This window comes from Plecotus auritus (genome assembly GCF_963455305.1).
Source record: "Plecotus auritus genome assembly, chromosome: 10".
Lineage (NCBI taxonomy): Eukaryota > Metazoa > Chordata > Mammalia > Chiroptera > Vespertilionidae > Plecotus > Plecotus auritus.
Window position 1 is genome coordinate 47,397,200 of NC_137785.1, and position 19,343 is coordinate 47,416,542.

The following is a 19,343-nucleotide window of genomic DNA, read 5'->3' on the forward strand; positions in this document are numbered from 1 at the left end:
ACAGAGATGAAAAACAGAAACAAGCCCCACCCTCAGGAGTGCTGAATGGAAGAGGGAGCAGGTGAGGCTGGGATTGTCCTCGCGGAGGACGACTAGCTTTGACAGATGCATGGAAGGGGCACGTGGAGGACCTCAGAGGTAAGAGCATCAAGAAGGGCCTCCAGGATGGCCCCGTACATCTCCATCAAAGCTTATCTTGACAATTTATTTTTAGTGTCCATCATTCTCCCTCACGAGGCTCGGAGCACCACGGAAATGGGGCCATTGGCAGCACAGTAACCCCAGCACTGAGCAAAGTGCCTGGCCCAGAGCAGATGGTCAGTACACATGTGCTGAGTAAATGAAGCAGACATGAAACACATGAGTAGGAGTCCGAAAAGCAAGGGAGAGGAGACTCCAGACAGTGGACGGACAGAGGCACATATGGTGGGAGAGGAGGCCCTCTCAGGAGCTCACCAGATGAGCACACAGGGCAGGGTGGTAAAGGGTGATGCCAGAGAGGTGGAGAGGAGCCAGGTCACCCAAAGGCAACTGATGACAGGTTAAGGGGACTGGACTGTGCTGAGGAGGCAAGAGGGGGCCACTAAACCTTTAATCAGAGAAGGGGTGTGTTTTAGAAAGAGCCCTCTGACATCCAGGAAGCCTATGAGGACACCACCTGCAGATGGAGCAGGGACAGGAGGGGACTTGGGTGAGTACTGTAAGGAGTGGGGAGTGTGCAAAAGGGAGACCAAGATGTGGCAGATGCTGAAGAGACAGGGCACCAGTCCAAGACGATGTCAGGGTTTCTGGCTGAGGTGACGGAGATGCAGAAGGAAGACACTGAAGATAGGAAAGTGTTGGTCCTGAGTGCTCCCCACCCCCAGCATCGGGAACAAGGCAAGAATGCCCCGCTCACCACTTCTATTCACCACCCCAGTGACCTGGAATCTAGCTAGTGCACCATATCAATGGCTTAAAGAATTTAAATGCCTTTTTAATCCTCATCAATGAGGGGGGAAAAGAGCAACTTGTATATGAATGTTCATACCAGCATTCATAGGAGCCAAAAAAGTAGAAACAACCCCAATGTCCATCAACTGATAAACAGAAAAACAAAATGTGGTATTCCCCATTCCATACAATGGACTATTACCCAGCAGTAAGAAGAAATTAAGTATTGGTTTATGCTACAACATGTATGAATCTTGAAATAAGCCAATCATAAAGGGACCACGTATCACCTGACTCCATTTACATGAAATGTCCAGAAATGGCCATTGATACAGAAACAAAGTACATTAGTGGTTGCCTAGGGCTGGGAGGATTGGTGGCAAATGGGAGTGACTGCTAATGGGCAAAGTTCCTCCTTTTGGGGGATAAAAACGTTCTAAAGTTGATTGGGGTGAATGCTGAACAACCTTATGAACATAATAAATCATTTAAGTGTGTGTTTTAAATGGGTCATAAATTGTTATTTTTTAAAAAGGCATAGGGGGAAATGGAAAAAAGATTTGAATAGATATTTCACTAAATAAGACATAGAAGAGCAAATGAGCACATGAAAATGTGTTCAACATCATTAGGCATTAGGCAAACACATATCAAAACCATGAGATATCACTGCACAGCCACTAAATGACCATAATAAAAACAATAGACAACAAGTGTTGGTAAAGATACAGAGAAACAGGGACCCTCATACGTGACTGGGATGTAAAATGGTACAGCCACTTTGGACAAGTTTGGCAGTTTCTTAAAAAGTTAAAAAATACCTCATGACCCACCAATTCAAGCCAAGGCAGCTACCTAAGAGACTGAAAACATGTATCCTCACAAAGACTTAGGTACCAGTGTTCACAGCAGCGCTGAAACAGCCAAAACCTGGAAACAATACAAATACCCCCAACAAGTGAATGGATACACAAACTATGGCACAGTCATACAGTGGGGTGCCAATCAGAATTAAAAAGGAACAAAATACTGCCCTGGCCAGTATGGCTCCGTCGTTAGAGCCTTGGCCCTCACACCAAAGGGTGGTGGGTTCAATCCCCAGTCAAGGGTATGTACCTGGGTTGCAGGTTCCATCCCCAGTCCTGGTCAGGGCAAATGCAGGAGGAAAACCAATCGATGTGTATCTCTCACATTGATGCCTCTCTCTCTCTCTCTCTCTCTCTCTCTCTCTCTCTCTCTCTCTCTCCCTCCTTTTCTCCCTTCCACTCTCTCTAAAAATCAAAGCAAAAAAATATCCTCAGTAAGGATTAACAACAAAAAAAGAGAACAAAATACTGACACATTCTACAATATGGATGAACCTCAAAGACATGCCCAGTGAAAGAAGCCCAACAGAGAAGACCATATATTGTATTATTCCACTTATATGAAATGCCCAGAAAAGACAAGTTTATAGACAAAAAACAGATCGGTGGTTGCCTGGAGCTGGGGGCTGTGTGAAGAAAATGTAAAACTAGATTGTGTGATAGTTGCACAACTCTATAAATTTACTTTAAAAAAATCATTAAATTGTACTCTTAAAATGGGTTGATTTGATGGTATGTCAATTATATCTCAAAAAATCTGTTTTAAAGGTTGGCAAGAAAGATGACAGGTTCCAGCTTTAAGGGCCTGTGGGACATGTGAGGAAAGACACCCAGTTGATACTTGGAGACACAACATTTGTCCCTCACAGATTCCCATGTGGAAAAGGATGTTATCACTGGAGAGGAGTCACAGAGATGATAGATAAGGAGGGAGCACCAAGAACTTCCCAGGGAAGGATCAAGTGAAGGAAGAGAGGCCCACAAAGAACTGAGAGGAAGGAACTGGAAAAATAAGAAGAAAACCTAGAAAAGGCAGTCTCTTAAAACCCTAAGAAGAAGTGTGTTAAGGAGAGAGGGCCCTGGGTTGTCAGGTTCCAGGGGCCTGGTGAGAGGAAGCATGCAGGAGACTGTGTTTAGTTACTAAGAGGTTACTAAGGTGGGAGGCACACACTGGGGACAAAGCCCGACTGACTGCGGCAGGAGGTGAACAGGAAGGCGAAGCATACAGAGCTGTGCAGGGAACAGGGAGGAGGACATCGTGTGCTGCTGTTATTCCTAGCAGAGCTGGCTGCCCTCACTTCAGGGAGCAGAGATTAGCCAGAGTTCAGAGCAGTGCAAGTATCTGCTCAGCGGGCATCTCTGCCACCCCTCCTCACACCCTCCACAGTGGCCACTTCCTAGCTGGTGAGTTCCACAAGGGACCCTCCATGAGGCTGGAGAAGAGAGGGGAGAGCTCGGGCCATCGAGTGCTGTGCCTCTACTGTGAACTCTCGTTACTCACTTTTTTACCCTCCAAGTCTGCAGATGTTAATAATTCAGGCCGTTTCTCTATTACATTAATTTTATCTTCCAAGTGGTTAGCCTTGAAGATCTTAGAGATAAAACAACAAAAGTATTATTTTTGTCCAGAAAAAAACATCTCATCGTTGCTTTTTCTGTCTGCAGCTTTCTGGCCAATTAGTTCCAGAGCGCCACTTTTATCTGCCTTGTGGAAATTCTCCCCTCCAGGGCATCCTATACACCAGGGATGAGATCACTAACAAAATGCAACAGAAAAAGAAATTTCTCTCTCAGGCACATCAACAGGACTTAGCAATAGGCCTGCAGTTCTGGTGGAGGTAGGTTCTCCTTCAGAGAGGAAAACAAAACCAATCACTGGCCAGGAGGAGAAAACCATCATGGAACCAACCAGACAGGCCAACCCGTGAGCAATGACTCCCTGGGCACTGGTGTCCCAGAAACAAATCATAGGAAGAATTTAATTTTTTAGTTTCAAGTGAGGAGAAAAGCTTACACTTCTTTAGCCAGAAAACAAAACAAAGTCTATGCATCTGTTTCTAATCAATGACAGCCCTAGAAGACTTCTAGGCCAGACTGGAGCAAGCAGACTGCTGCTGCTTCTCCCAGTGCCCTGGTACCCACACTACTTCAAAGCAGTAAGTGCCAGACTTGGGAAGGCAGGCACCGCAGGTCCCCTCATTATTTCAGTAACAACAATTATCACTTACCTTTTTCATCAGTCTATGAGAAGCTGCTGAACTCTCTATTGTAAGTACCTAGAGAGAATAACATGCTATTAGTGTAGGAGATTCACTTAACAGAGAACAAAATTAAAGATTAAAATGGGGCAAAATCATTCCCAGGCAGAAGACACCACGTAACCACCTCCACCTGTGCTCATTACCCGCTAGACAGCATCCATGCTCCGCACTGACCCTGGAGCAAGGTGGCAGCTGACAGCGGAGCTGCAGGTATAGGTCAATGTTGTAGCCTGGCTCCTGCCGGCACACGGAGGCAATAAACCCATAACTCTGAACCAAGCATGCTACACAGATGGTAGCTGCACCTGCAAAGGCTCTAGTTACAGAACTGTGTACCCAGACCACACGGCACCCTAACTCAATAGCTGCATTCAGGAAGCTAAGTGAGCAGCACATGTCCAGTACCTGCTCTGCCCCAAGGTAATGCGCCAGCATGGAGAGCAGACTGCCATCACTGACACACAGGCAAATACTGTCCGGCTTCAGCACCTGCCAGAAAAGAGCAACTTCAGCACAAGTTTTCTTAAAGTATGTCAAGAAATTCTTGTTGGTAAACTGACAGATCCCACTGCCCACTACACCATGTGGCAGCCAGTCCCCATCCTCCAACACATCCACCTGACTCACCTCTCCCAACCCAGACCCTGAGATCAGGAGGCTGTCCTAGAAGGCCCACCTGAAGGCCTGCCCCATTTTCCACTGGTCACCTCCCAGTCCACGATGACAGGCCTCTGTCACAGCACGGACAGCTGTGGGCCTGCTGAGTGACTCCCCAAAGACAGGGATTCCTTTATAGGGCACATATCTAAGAGAAACTTAGGATGGTTAAGTTCCTCGCTACACCAAAATGCATGCATGTATACACATACTTCTGCATACTACTCCAAGGAGTCAAGAGACACCCCTCCAAATCCTGTGTGTGGTCCCCAGGTAAGAGGCCCCTGCTATAGGCAGCAGGGAGCAAAGGCTTTCAGGGAGGAAAGTTACATGGCCAGATTTACATTTTAGAAAATTTCAGAAAGGAGGCAGCAGATCAAAGGACGAATGAGTGCTGGGTCCACTGGGACCACCCACAGGAATTGCTGGTGGGTGACCACAAAGGCAAAGTTCCAGGGGGACAAAGGCAGGGGCCAACGGGAAGCTGTCAGCTGGAGGCTCTTGCGGGTGAGCAGAGAACAAGCCCCCAGCAAGACCCATAACAGGCTCAGGCTCACCTGAGCACCCACCCGGAAGGAGCTGGCTGAAGTCACTCAGACCAGGGAGAAGAGAAGGCAAAAGCAACAAATGAGCTGGGACCCACGGGACAATCTCCTTCTTGCCCACAAGCACCCAAGAGGCTAGACACATACCGTCCTCAGGGCCTGGGCATATTGATCAGTTCTGTGCTGATCATTGATTTCTCCAAACCGAGGCCGGTTCCAGAGCAGGTGAGCCTGGCAGTCACACACGGGCCGTGCTGGGTGGATTCTCCCATTCTTTTTGGGGCTGGGCCAGCAAATGAACAGACACAGAGTGGTGAGTGTGACCTGCTAGAGACACCAGCAAGCATGAAAACATGGCACAGGGACCTGCCCCAGAGAAATTAAGATGGGCCTCAGAGGACACACCCACAGTCCTTTCCTAGATTGGTGCTAGTCTCTGGCTCTCAAGGAGGCATTAGAGCTTGGAGGACCCTCTAATTCAAGATTCTCATACATGTCTGTTCCAGTTAGGGGCCCCACAATGGGCACAACCTCTTCTGAGTACATGCAACAGGTGATGACACATCCAGTCACAGACTTTTGCTCTTATTTTATTCTATTCAGATATAAATGTGCCCACTCATGCCTCTATAATTCCCAGTTATAGACACATAAAGTCTGTAAAAGGGGAATTTACATAAATGAGTAGTGTCACAGGCCCAGTGCCCACCCCTCGAGGCTCGGTGTATACCTGGTCCTCTGAAGGCTGTACCACACACAGTAGTCGTCGTGGTGGGCTACCAGGCAGAGGGCTGAGCCCTGGACCACAGGCTCCTCTTGTGGCAGGAAGTACACACACTGCATCCAGTGGTCCCGCCACTGAAACAGGAAACAAAGAATCAGCAGTCACTAGCTGCAACAAGAGCAACGCTTCTAATCCGGGAGTCAAAACCCAGCCACAAATCAGTTTGCAGGGAGACCACAGTGTGGACAACAGATAGCTACTGTGGCCAAAGAGATAAAGAAGAAAATTCTCAAGTCAGAAAGGCTAATGGCTGGAAAGCTTGCTGGAACACTACTGGCTTTAGGGAGATAAAATGTGGTTTAGGGCAGCCGTCTTCAAGAAGAAGGGCTCAGGGGAGGAGACTCCTGACCCTCTTTTGTGGGGGTGGGGGCCTGGAAGAGGAAGGCAGAGAGGAAGGGAGACAGAAAGCAAATATGGCAAATGTTAACAATTGTAAATTTAAGTAAAGGCCACATTAGTGCTCATGTTCACTTATACTGTGAATTTAAAATTTTTCAAAATAAAAAGTTAGGGAAATAGTATAGGAAGGTTTTATTTTATTCTTTTGAATTAAATAGTTTTTAAAGATGTGGAAAACTCTAAATTGTGAAACTATTTACAATGATTGAGAGTCAACCTTTTAATAAGCTTTGTCGATCCTTTTTGATACTATAAACCTCACATTCAGGATTCTATTTTAAAAAAACAAACAACAACAAAACAAAGAAAAGAGAAGAGAAGACTCAAAACCTCTTAGAATCTCTATAGGAACAGCCTGAATGAAAACTTTCTAAGAGACTGGACCAGTTTAATAAATTTTTTTTAAATGGAAAAAAAAAAAAAGAAAGAAAAGAAGAAAAAAGAAAAGAATTGCCCTGGCCTGTGTGGCTCAGTTGGTTGAATGTCATCCTGTGTACCTAAAGGTTGCCATTTCGATTCCTGGTTAGGGCACATGCTGGGGTTGCAGGCTCAATCTCTCGTTGGAGTGCAGGAGGCAGCCAATTGATGTTCGGCTCTTACACTGAAGTTTCTCTCTCTCTCCCCCTCTCCCTTCCTCTCTCTCTAAAAACCAATAAACTATTCTTTAAAAATAAAAAAGTAAGAAAAGAAAAAAGCTATAGTTATGTAAAAATGCATGTTACAGAATTATTTATACTCACAAAAACTGAGATCAACCCAAATGTGCAACAGTTCAGAAATGGATAATTTCTTAGGCAGAAACTCGCAGACATTTAAAATGATGAATATGAAGACTATGGTGCAGCAGAAAAATACAAAAATTAGTTTGACAAAAACCCATGCATGTGGAAAGGATGCAAAGAAAGGAAATTCTTTTGGATGGAAGGCTTACAAGTGACTTAATTCATTTTTTTTCTATATAATGAGGTTTATATAGAACAAAATTATTCTTATAATCTTTAAGCCTCTTTTTTAAAAAAAGAAATAACTGTCCTAAACAGTGGGTGCCTGGCTCAACTCTGATGAGACGACTGCTGCACACTCCATACCAGGACCACATCATACCCTACCTACTCTTAGATGTAACTAAAAAGCAGGTGAATGGCATTCCCTATAGCTAAGATGTCTATTTGACAGAAAAGCTAACAAATGAAAACGTAAACACATACATTCTGGAAAAAATAAACAATAACAGGAGAAAATAGGTTCACTAAAAGCTACTGTTCTTTCCCTGCTATGCAAACTGATCCTAAGACAAAAGAAGCCTTTCCCTCACCCCTCGGTGTTCCCTTGGTGCTTCCCTGTCACTGTGCCCTTCCCACACACCAGCCTTCCAGGTCCTAATGCTAAAGAGCTGCTGACAACCCACTGTCTAAGGTGAGACAGGCTGAAAAGATTTCAGATCAAGAACAGTTTGGTGAAGTCAGGAGGGAGATTCATTAGCAGCTCCTCGAATTCCTCAGTCCAAAAGCCATTGCCGGTAGAGAAAGGACACAAGCCGCACTGTCAGGCGACTTGGGGACAAGCACCTACCACTGCTGCCTAGACACGAGGCCCTGCTCCAAGCACTGGGCCAGGCTGAGTCTTGGTTTGGACATTATGTGGTTCCAGCATGTCTTACATGAAGATCCATGTAATTTTGCAACATCACACTCCTAGAGAGGAACAAAGCAGTCTAGTGCCAATCTCAACTCTGTGGAATTCACACACACTCAGCCTGCAGAGGACAAAGGCTATAGAAGAGGGAAGTTCACACCCACTGCCTGGATACATGCCTGCCCAACTGGGCCAGCGGCCTGAAAGACAGTTTGGAGAGGGAAGCTCACAAGGCCAAGGGAACTGACCACAATCCCACAGCAGTCATAACCTTTCAGTCTAAGCAGTAACTCAAGGAGCAACAGGGGGCTGCTAGGCCTTCCCTAAGTCACCTGCGTATACCTAGAACCAATCAAAACAAAGCCAGTGTCCTGCAAGTAGTAACAGAAGGAGGGACATAGAGGAAGGGACTCAGCATCTCCCAGGTAGAAAGGGAAGCTCTGATTCCTCAGCTCTGAAGCACCTTCCCCACTTTTCCCTCTGAGTGTGTATGTAGAGGGGTTGATAACACATGCACATGAGAGAAAATTCAAAAGCTATAAAAGGGTCATAGAGTGAAAAAAAAAGTGTCCTTTCCACCCCTCATCTTCAGCCCTCTTCCCAGAAGTAACTATTTTTACTGATTTCTATAAACTCTTCCAAAGATACCTTTACAGTCACATACCACACACACTCATCCACATATATCTTCATTTTTAATAACACCAATGTTGGCATGCCACATACTGCTCTGAACCTCTACTTTTGCTTCACTTAACGATATATCCTGGAGATTGTTCCACATCAGTGCACAGTGAGCTGCCTCATTCACTGAATGTAGGATAATGGATTAGCCAGTCCTCTACTGGTGCCCTCTGGGGTGTTCCAGTCTTTTAAATCAGGGCTGTAGACTATCCTGGCACACACATCACTCTACTCATATGCATATCTATCCAGAGCCTAAATGTCTAGAAGTGGCATCACTTTCCATCGTGAGGAACTGGGCCTCACTGAGTGCCAGGGATGCCCCAACAATCACTTCCTGCTCTTCCCCACAGCTCCACCACAGTGTGCTGCCCCACTTTTTGAATTTTATTCACTAACAGGTAAAAAATGGTATCTCACTGCAGTTTAAATCTTCACTGCTTTTATAAGTGAAGCTGACCAACTTTTCACAGGTTAAGGAGTACTTTGTATTACCTTTTCTGTAGTTCATGTCTTCCACCCACTTTCAATTGACCTGGGAAAGGTAGATTTTGAGACCAAGAAAATGAGTCTGTAGATAAGCTGTAGCTCTCTATTTCAAGTTGATGTGATGGGAGAGCCAGCATAGTAGCTTCCCTACAGTTCAGGGTGTCCACTGGTGCTGAGCATGAACCTGGCCTGAGAGATCTATCTTTTTTACATATATATGTGTGTGTGTGTGTGTGTGTGTGTCTATATATATATATATATCTCCTCCTATATAAGAAAGAGGTAATATGCAAATTGATCATCACACCCTCACAAGATGGCTGCCTACGACCAGGCCAGCAGGGGGGTTAGTGAGGGATGACCAAATGACTGAACAGCAGGCTGCGTGGGGCAACCAGGCTGGCAGGGGGGCCGTGAGGGGCGACCAGGCCAGCGGGGGTGGGGGGCAGTTGGGGGCAATTAGGCTGGCAGGGGGGGCAGTGAGGGGCGACTAGACCAGTGCGGGGGAAGTTGGGGGCGACCAGGCCGGCGGGGTGGGGGGGTAGTTAGGGGTGACCAGGCCAGCAGGAAGGGGGCAGTTGGGGGTGACCTGGCCAGCAGTAGGGGGCAGTTAGGGGCGACCAGGCCAGTGGGGGGGCAGTTAGGGGTGACCAGGTTGGCAGGGGGGCAGTTAGGGGTGATTAGGCCAGCATGCAGAGGCAGTGAAGGGCGATCAGGCTAGCAAGGGGGGGCAGTTAGGGGCGACCAGGCAGGCAGGCGGGTGAGTGATTAGGAGCCAGTGGTCCAGGATTGTGAGAGGGATGTCCCGGATTGGAGAGAGTGCAGGCTGGGGTGAGGGGAACCCCCATACCCCGTGCACGAATTTTGTGCACCAGGCCTCTAGTATGTGTGTATGTGTGTGTGTGTGTGTGTGCGCATATATATATATATACATATATATATGTGTGTGTGTGTGTGTATATATATACACATACACATACATATATACACATATATATATTTTATTGACTTCAGAGAGAGGAAAGAAGAAGGGGAGAGAGATAGAAACATTAATGACAAGAGAGAGTCATTGATCGGCTGCCTCCACTGGGAACTGAGCCCGCAACCTGGGCATGTGCCTTGACTGGGAATCAAATCGTGAACTCCTGATTCATAGGTCAATGCTCAAACATTGAGCCACACCAGCAGGGCAATAGCCTTTCTTTAAAACAACAACAACAACTCTTCTTTGACAATGACTCTGACACAGTCCCTTCTGGCTCTAAATTCTGGTGAATCTAAGGGTCAACATGCTATTTTCCCGTAACAAAAAGTGGACACGTTTCCCGATTTACATGAAAACATGCTCAGCTCCTACTCTTACCTGGAGCTCCTGTGGGTCTGTGTGTGCCCAGAAGGGGGCCATGGTGCACTTGATCTTCCCCTCAGGGTCCATTTCAATGTCCCACCAGGAGAGAACCACTTGAGCTTGGCCAGACACCAGAGGTTCGAACTGCCTGCTATAGCAGGCTGCTGAGCTACTAACTTGCTTGCTGAAGTCCACACTGTGGAAGAATATTCAGGGACTTAAACATATTTTAAGCTCACACACTCCATTTTTAAGCTTTTATGGTGACATAAACAGCAATGAGACTTGTTTGCAATGGACTCCTGCCTTCAGAGGCAGGTGACATCAGCTGGGTTCCTCTCCACTCAAAAAGAACTTCCAAAGACCCCCATTCCACCAATTGTCTCAAAGTACCATCAACCCAGGTTGCTCCTTGGTACCTGAACATAGGCAGCACATCGCTGAGAACAGTGAAGTCAGTGGGTGAGACCTGGTTCAGCTGAATGTCATAGACAGAGGGTGCACCAGGGCACCTCTCCAGTTCCAAGGGGGGGACGATGACCTGCTCTCCAAGGCTGGTCTGAACTCGGATAGGAAAGAGCTTGTTCCATGACCACATCCTTCTGGACTCCACCAGTTGTGCATAGACGGTTGCTCTGTGAGGCACTGCCTCACAATCTTCCTAAGTTTGTGTTAAAAATAAAACAATAAAATAAACCAGGCACACTGACCCACAATAATTCCAACTGAACAACAGAGGGTTATTCCTTCATATTAGGCTAGTTTAGTAACATCTAACACCTTTCCAGCATAGCCATCTATTTTCAGCACAATGCCCTTGGGAGAGAAAAAAAAAAGAAAGTAGATTTGAAAAAGGATTACACGTTATGCCTACAATGATTTATGTCATCAGATAAGTTCGTAGCTATCTGACACTCTTAAATACTTCAAAAATAAACCTTAATTGTCATCATGCTGATTAACTCCCACACAGACTTGGAAGAAAGAGTCCAATTCTCCCTGTACTAATTCTGGCACTGGGCTCAGAGCTTCCCTCAGTGCAGCTCTTGCCCAGACACCAGAACCTTCTTATCATACAACCAATGGACAAGTGTCCACCCTCAAGTAACCTGACTCCTGGCCTCACCGGGCACTGCCGACCACTCTCCTCGCCCAGTTTTCCTCCTACCTCATTCATCGCCATCCTCTACACACCAGGCACTAGGAGCCCAGCTGAAAATAGGACACTCACAGCAGCTACCACATGGAAATGCCAAGCACAGGGATTCTCTATCTCAGCTCTTAGTGACCTCTTAGGCCAGAAGATCCTTTGTTGCAGGATCTTTTTTTTCTCTCCCAAGGGCATTGTAGAATGTTTAGCAATATTCCTGGTCTCACCCACAAGATAATGGTTGCACCACCACCCCATTACCCCTATTGTGACACTAAAAATGTCTCCAGACATGGCTCCGGATGAGAAACACTGCTTTAGCTGGATTCTTGTGCCCCCGGCCCACCCTCACAGAGGGGGCTCCCCAGAGACCTGGTCTGGACCACCTTCTTTCTCCCTCCACATGAAAGAATAACTAACCTCAACCACTCCATCTTCATTTGCCAAATACCATTTACCAAAGGCCTCTTGGTCCTTTCTTCCTGGCTGACCCTCAGACAAATCAAACTCTTTCTGTCTAAAATGGACAAATCCAACTTCACCCTTTTCTCACCTTCCTGGGCCTGGTCCTCCCATTCTCCCAGGTGACAGGGAGCACCACCATTAAATCCAGGTACCCAAGCCCTAAACTCTGGCATCATCCTCAATGCCTCCCCATATAAGTAATCACTAAGCCCTTGACCACCTTCCTCCTCCCCGAGTCTACCTCTTCAGGCCCATTTCTATGGCCTTACCTGAGGCCCACCCAGCCCAGCGCCTGGATGATTCTAACCACCTATCTGCCTCTGGTCTTGCTCCCCAACTGCTTTCTACATGGCTGCCTGCATAAATCAACCCCCTGCTGAAAACCCTTCTGGAGCATGGCAGCCCTTCTCAGTCTAGCCCTGCCAGCAATCTAGCCACATCTCTAACCCCACCTCCCACACTACCCATAATCCAAACTACTTGCTGGATCTGGGAGCCACTGCATCAATTCACCTTCATGTCTTTGGCATGCTGATCTCCTCTGCTGTGAATACCCCCACACCTGCCAGGCCATCACCTGATCACTCTTCAAGATTGACTCAGCTTGAGCTTCATCTTCCTGGAGCCCTCTACCTTCCCCACATCAGAAGGCAGGATCTCACCCTACTGACCAGCATCAGCGCGTAACCCAAATTGTGCTGTGATGACCTGCTCACCTACCTGCCTCCCCAGGAGCTCACCTTTATATTCTTGACACCCAAAAAAGGGCCTGGAAAAATGAAGGTGCTCAATAAATGCATCTTCTAAGATCAATCCCTGGGTCAACACTACATGGACTATCTGTCAGACATGCCAACATCCCGGTTCAATAAGACAGGAAGAGGGTCAGGGCAATAGAAGTCTTTGTGTGCCAGCCCTAAATCCTTCAAGCTCAGACACAGGATGGCAGGTGGGGACAGTGATTAGAGTGGACAATGCATACCTGGCTGGTACAGGCCAGCTGGGAGAGGAAACTGAGGACAGTTGTCTGCCTACCTTTTTAATACGATGAATTAAAGACAAATTGGGCAACATTAACATAAATTCCAAATATCCTTGTTCTCTGTTTCAGGGATATATCTAGTTGGTGGTTTTAATGTGGAAAAATGGAAATTGTTACTACTAACGTTACTAGAAAAGGAATTTATATTTTGGAAACAATGAGACAGCTCACAAAGTGTGGGGATCTACAGAACAATCACAGTCACATGCTGACTGTATAATGTGGACTCTGGTCCTGACTGCCCTGGAAGGAGCGTCCTTCCTCTCTCTGAGAGCACTAAGAACCCCCAAAAAGAGTTGTTGGCTGGGACAGTTTCAGTGACCACAGGGCAGGTGCCAGCAGAAGCAGCAGACACACCTCCCTGGCTGGCCTTTGCCTCTGGGTCTTCACTTCCAATTTATGTCCATACAAAAGCAAAATCAACATCTCCAAGGTAACGTTTTCAACATGTCTCTCTCTTTTCAAAGAAACTGTCAAAGATTGCCACTACCCAAACTCCTTTACCTGGATTGGCCTGGCCTTCAAGGCTTTCCACCTGCTCCTCCATTCTCTGCCATTAGCTCACAGTCCCCCTGCCCGTCCAGCTGATGTTCTCAGTGACCTACCAAACAGGTCCCTCTACCTGGGACATCTCTCCCTCTCCCCAGTGCCTTTCCAAATTCCACCCCCTCTACATGCCTCCCTGATCTTTTCTACCAGTCCCAAACCATATGGCGGTGGTGCTTCTGTCTGCCTCTCCATTCAGCCCACCAAATCCTCACCATCACTGACTACGTGGGTTAGAGCAATAGGATGTCTCATACTTCTCCTTGGATGCTAGAACACTTTACACATTGACACTCAAATAATGTTGGCTAAATTGAATTGAATTGGAAGATAATTTCTTGCCTTTTGACTCTAACCTACCCAGACTTGGCATTCAAGAGGCACAGAAGTCGTAATTAAGGAGAATCCTGCAGGAATAAAGGGTGTCTTAGGGTATATGGAGAGGTACTGAGGACTCAGGCTGTGAAGAGCACGGTGTATCAACAAGAGCTGTGTAAGCTGACTGAGATCACAGCAATACGCCTGAGGGAGGCTCTCATCTCTACCTGCATGAGATGCCTGTGTGCGTGTTCATAGGAGGGCAGCGCTCCCTCCCCAATCAGTTCCGTGTCAAACAGCTCCGTGACCAGGATGTTGGCACGGCATGGCATGTCACCATCTGAGAAATACAAGGAAACAGCGTCAGAAGCAAGCAACAGACTAGAAAAAATATTAACAGCAAATATATGCCAGATAAAAGGTTAATAAGTCATTAAAATGAAAGTACATATAAATGATGAAGTATTTAGAAGTGTCATATCTCAACTGATTTTCTAACAGTTTAGCAAAAAATCCATATACATATATAAAAATGCTAAAATTGTTAAGTCTTGGTTAAGAGAATATAGGCCAATCCAGGTGAAGGAGTTTGGGTAGTGGCAATCTTTGACAGTTTCTTTGAAAAGAGAGAGACATGTTGAAAATGTTATCTTGGAGATGATGATTTTGCTTTTTTATGGACATAAATTTGCTGTACAACTGCTCTTTCAAGTTTCCTGTAAACAAATGAACAATTAAACTCTTAATTATTAAATTAGCAAAAATTATTTGAAAAGCAAAAACTGAATGCTGGTACTTCAACTATATCTAGGCTGCAGAAAGGGAGAGAAAAACCAAAGCAAGATAGAGAGGCTGATAATTTCCATTGATACCCAGGGTTCAGAATCCCCAGTGCCTTACACTCAATCCAACTGAATTAAGTTCATTTCTTGTTATCAAACAATTCCCCAAATACCAGTTGTTTGGGAAAGTAGGGTTAGGGAGGATGTATTAACTCCATTTTCTAAACTTCTATAATGTAATGTTACTTCTACAGTTATAATTTTTAATGAGCCAAGAGACAAAACAGACTTTGGAAGGGGCCATTCATCATGGAGAATTAACTGAACACTCCTAATGGTTCATGAATTACAATTTGACAAAGCCCACTCATCTTCCCTACAGAGAAGACAAGTTTCATGGATGATGCAAGAGAACAGAAGCATTAAAGTGGTTCAAAGAACAGTGCAGCAGAGCCTGAACCTTGAGTCATGGAGACCTGGGCTTTGAGCGTGCTTTCTAGCCTGAACCCTCAGCGCTGACCATCAATCACCTCATCTGTTAAGGGGGGGTAACGAGATCTGCTCCATGCAGCAGTGGTTAGGCTAGCAAAGGTAAAAACGACCCACTTCCTATGAAGTACACTTGTGCTCAATGGCAATAGGATGTGAATGGTGGCTAAGAAGAAACTTCTGTCCTCTGCACGGAGAACACCCTCCCAAGTGGCCCTACCTATCCTCTCTGATATGATGCTAAAAACTCCAACTGAAATTCACCATCCCAAACTGAGCCAATCACATCCCACCCCCATTCACCTGCTTCTCCCTCTGATGTTTCCACCTCAATGAATGGCACTACCACACAGTCCAGAAACCTGGGCATCGTTTACTAGCTCCAGGAGAGTAGAGGCCCTGACTGGTCTGTTCACTGTACCCCAGTGCCTAGAACAATGCCTAGCACCCAGCTACTGTAAGCAAACATTAGCTGAATTCTTGATTCCTCCCTATCACTCTACATCCAATCAATCACCAAGCTCTGCAGATGCTGCCTCCTGAATAATTTTTAAGTTAATTATATAATTTAAAATGATTTATTGCCCAAATTTGCATCAAATAAATAAAGCTTATGACCCAGTGAATTTCAACAAATACTCCTGACAGCCTGGTGTCTAACATGTGAGTGAGAGCCTGAGGAGGGGTGCTTACTCCAGGTGCCTCCTAGGTCTTACCCCATGATGGGATGGATGAACAAATGCCCCCTGAGTCAGCTGCACACATGCCTGTGTGTAATCCATCCATCTCTGGGAAACGGGCAACAAACTTAGATGCTATTTTTAAAAAGAGCTGAGGAAAGAACCTTGGAAAACGTGCATTTGGGGGAGAATAGGAAGACTAAATGGCAGAAGTACCAGGGCTGCAGTGTTTGAGAGGAGAAGCAGAGGGAAGACCATCAGCCTTGGCAATAAGAAAGCCACTTGTCAAGTTGGAAGAGTGGAAATAAAGTCCCATGTACAAGGGGCTAAGGACCAAGCAAAGTTGACAATCTACTCACTAAACAAATATTACTGAATTCTTTCATGCCAGGCATATACAAGTTATGGAATGGAATAAATAAGACCACACAGTCCATGACCTCAGAATGCTTCAGCTGTGTGGGGATATAGACATTAAATACATAATTACATAATGATGTCATTATTGCTGTGATAAGCGCTACAAAGAAAAAGCATTAAAGGATTTGAGGGGTATGGCCTCATGCAGGGTGTGTGTACACAATACACAGCCTAGAAGAGGGCACAGAGTCACAGAGAGAGTGACATAGCAAAGGCTGCTCTGCTGGTCGATCTCTGTGCTATCAAGACAGACAAATTTTGCCCAGCTGGTGTTGCTCAGTGGTTGAGCATTGACCTATGAACCAGGAGGTCACGGTTCGATTCATGGTCAGGGACATGGCCAGGTTTCAGGCTCAATTCCCAGTGTGGGGTGTGCAGGAGGCAGCTGATCAGTGATTCTCTCTCATCATTCTACCTCTCTATCCCTCACCTTCCTCTCTCTAAAATCAATAAAAACATATTAAAGATAAATAAATAACCCCCACCTCTGGCCAAAACAGAGTAACTGGAATCGGACTTATCAATCCACTGTAATCAACTAGAAAACCAGACAAAATATATGAAACAAACATTTTCAGATGTTGAACAAGAGGCAACACAGTTTATTCCCCAAGAAGGGACACAAAGTGACCCCTACTATTGCTCTGGCTTTTAGCAAGCCGGCTCTTTCCAGACCACAGTACAGGAACGGAAATGTAAGCAGAGCACTGCAATCTTGCTGAGTTAAGGAAACAGCGATTGGAGTTCAGGGAAGCTGAGGCATCTGGGACTTGCAGGAGAGAAAACCAGAGAGAAAGTTACACAGAAAAGGGCTTCAGAAACCTGCACAGGACTCCCCTTAGGTCACTGTTGAATATATTCACACACACATAGGGTAGGACTCTAGAAGGCCGGGTAAAAATAACCATGTAGCTATAAGGTGAACAATTTCCAGAGTTCACAAAGGACTGGGTAACAACATTCCAGTTCTGATCAGCCAGCACGCAGACGCTCAGCAGAGACCCTAGAACTGCCTTACCAGTTTGGCTAAAGTAGCCACAGAGCTGTGGTTCTCAACAGGGGTGACCTATACAAGAAACTATCCTTCACCCTGGGACATCTGGCAATGTCTGAAGACATTTTTGGTTGGCACAACAGGGAGGGAGGTGTTACTGATTTCCACTAGTTAGAGGCCAGGGATAAACATCCTACAATGCTCAGAATAGCTTCCCCACCCCCCAACAAAGAATTATCAGGCGGGGAGGATCCAAGATGGTGGCGTAGGTAAACACCTAAACTGCTGCCTTGCACAACAATTTCAAAACTACAACTAAAAGACAAAACGTCTATCACCCAGAACCACGGGAAAGCTGGCTGAGTGGAAGTTCTACAACTAGAAGGAAAGAGAAAAGAGCATTGAGACGTGCACAAGCGCTGAAAAGCTGAGGTACGGAGGCGCGCAAATCGGGCAGGCGGTGGGCCACTGGGCGAGCTGCTTTTTTCAACCCAAAGGGAGACAAGCTCCCGATTACTCCGAACTCCAGTTTCTGGGGAGACGCGGGGGACCCAAACTCCTACGGGGAGAAGCTGGACTGTCTGCACTTGGGTCAGAAAGTGAGGGTGGCTTGCTTGCAGGGCTACGCACAGGAATAATTGTTTACTGCGCTGGGGCGCGGGACGGGGTCTGAGATGCAGAGCCGGCTTACTGGCAGCCATCGCTGTTTGCCACGCCCTAGCCTAGTGACGCCCTGAGACCCCCCCCATACAACCTACAAACCCACCCAAGCTCCAAGCAGCGGCTTTAGCATATGAATGGCCTGCCCTATCCCAGCTTAACCTAGCAAACTTGCAGCCCGGGTCAGACAGCTCCAAAACCTCCAAACCCCAAGCAAAGAAGAGAAAACTGTAGTTCTCGCTGTAGCTCCTGCTGGGTGGCCTCAGACAGTAGCTGACCTGCACCCCATTGGAGATCCAGAAGCCAGTGTACCTAGTGGTCAGTGTGAGACACCAGATTTCAACTCCTCACATCCATAAGTGACACATTCAAGAGGCAGACTCAGTGAGCACCAAAGCCCCACTGAAACAAGTCCTGCACCATAAGTGTGTCTCCAGTGCAGCAGTTCTTCCATTATAGACACAGAGGGTCCTCACAGCCGATTGGCCTGGATGTCAATTCCTCCCAGTGTACCAACAGCAATCAAGGCTTAACTACACCAAGACTTTGCACTCAGCCCACAAAGGGGTGTACCAAGAGCGTCCACCTCAGGTGATTGGGGAGGCTGAGCTACTGGCCCCTATAGGTCACCTACCACACAAAGCCACTCCATCAACACAGGGAAGCAGCAAAATGTGGAGACAAAGAAACATGTCACTAATGAAAGAAATAGAGGAAAGCAAACTAGTGGATGACATAGAGTTCAGAACCACATTTATAAGGTTACTCAAGAATCTTCTAAAAACCACTGAGGAACTTAGTGAAACCTTTAAGGATCTTAATGAGAATGCCAAAAAAATGGAAAAGGACCCGTCAGAAATTAAGCATACACTGTCTGAAATAAAGAATATACAGAAACTCAACTGTAGATCAACATACCCCAAGAATCAAACCAAAGATATGAAATATGAGGAAACAAAAAACACCCAACCAGAAAAACAAAAAGAAAAAAGAATCCAAAAATATGAAGATAGTGTAAGGAGCCTCTGGGACAACTTTAAGCATACCAACATCCGAATTTTTGGGGTGCCAGAAGAAGAGAGAGAGCAAAATATTGAAAACCTATTAGAAGAAATAATGACAGAAAACTTTCCCTACCTGGTGAAAGAAATAGACTTACAAGTTCAGGAAGTGCACAGAACCCCATACAAGAGGAA

At 46.1% G+C, this 19,343-nt stretch overlaps 1 protein-coding gene across 3 annotated transcripts in view; it reads right to left on the reverse strand.

The window, feature by feature from the left end:
- The window catches only part of PRMT7 (protein arginine methyltransferase 7), a 45,752-nt gene that overhangs the window by 5,362 nt on the left and 21,047 nt on the right, over positions 1–19,343 (reverse strand). For all 3 annotated transcript variants that reach the window (XM_080645661.1, XM_080645662.1, XM_080645660.1), the window contains exons 6-13: positions 14,350–14,462; positions 11,021–11,262; positions 10,617–10,797; positions 5,993–6,120; positions 5,410–5,545; positions 4,466–4,549; positions 4,028–4,075; positions 3,301–3,390 (exon numbers count right to left, since the gene is read on the reverse strand). In XM_080645661.1, coding sequence (XP_080501787.1) covers positions 3,301–3,390; positions 4,028–4,075; positions 4,466–4,549; positions 5,410–5,545; positions 5,993–6,120; positions 10,617–10,797; positions 11,021–11,262; positions 14,350–14,462 — 1,022 coding nt within the window. The remainder of the gene's footprint in view (positions 1–3,300; positions 3,391–4,027; positions 4,076–4,465; positions 4,550–5,409; positions 5,546–5,992; positions 6,121–10,616; positions 10,798–11,020; positions 11,263–14,349; positions 14,463–19,343) is intronic.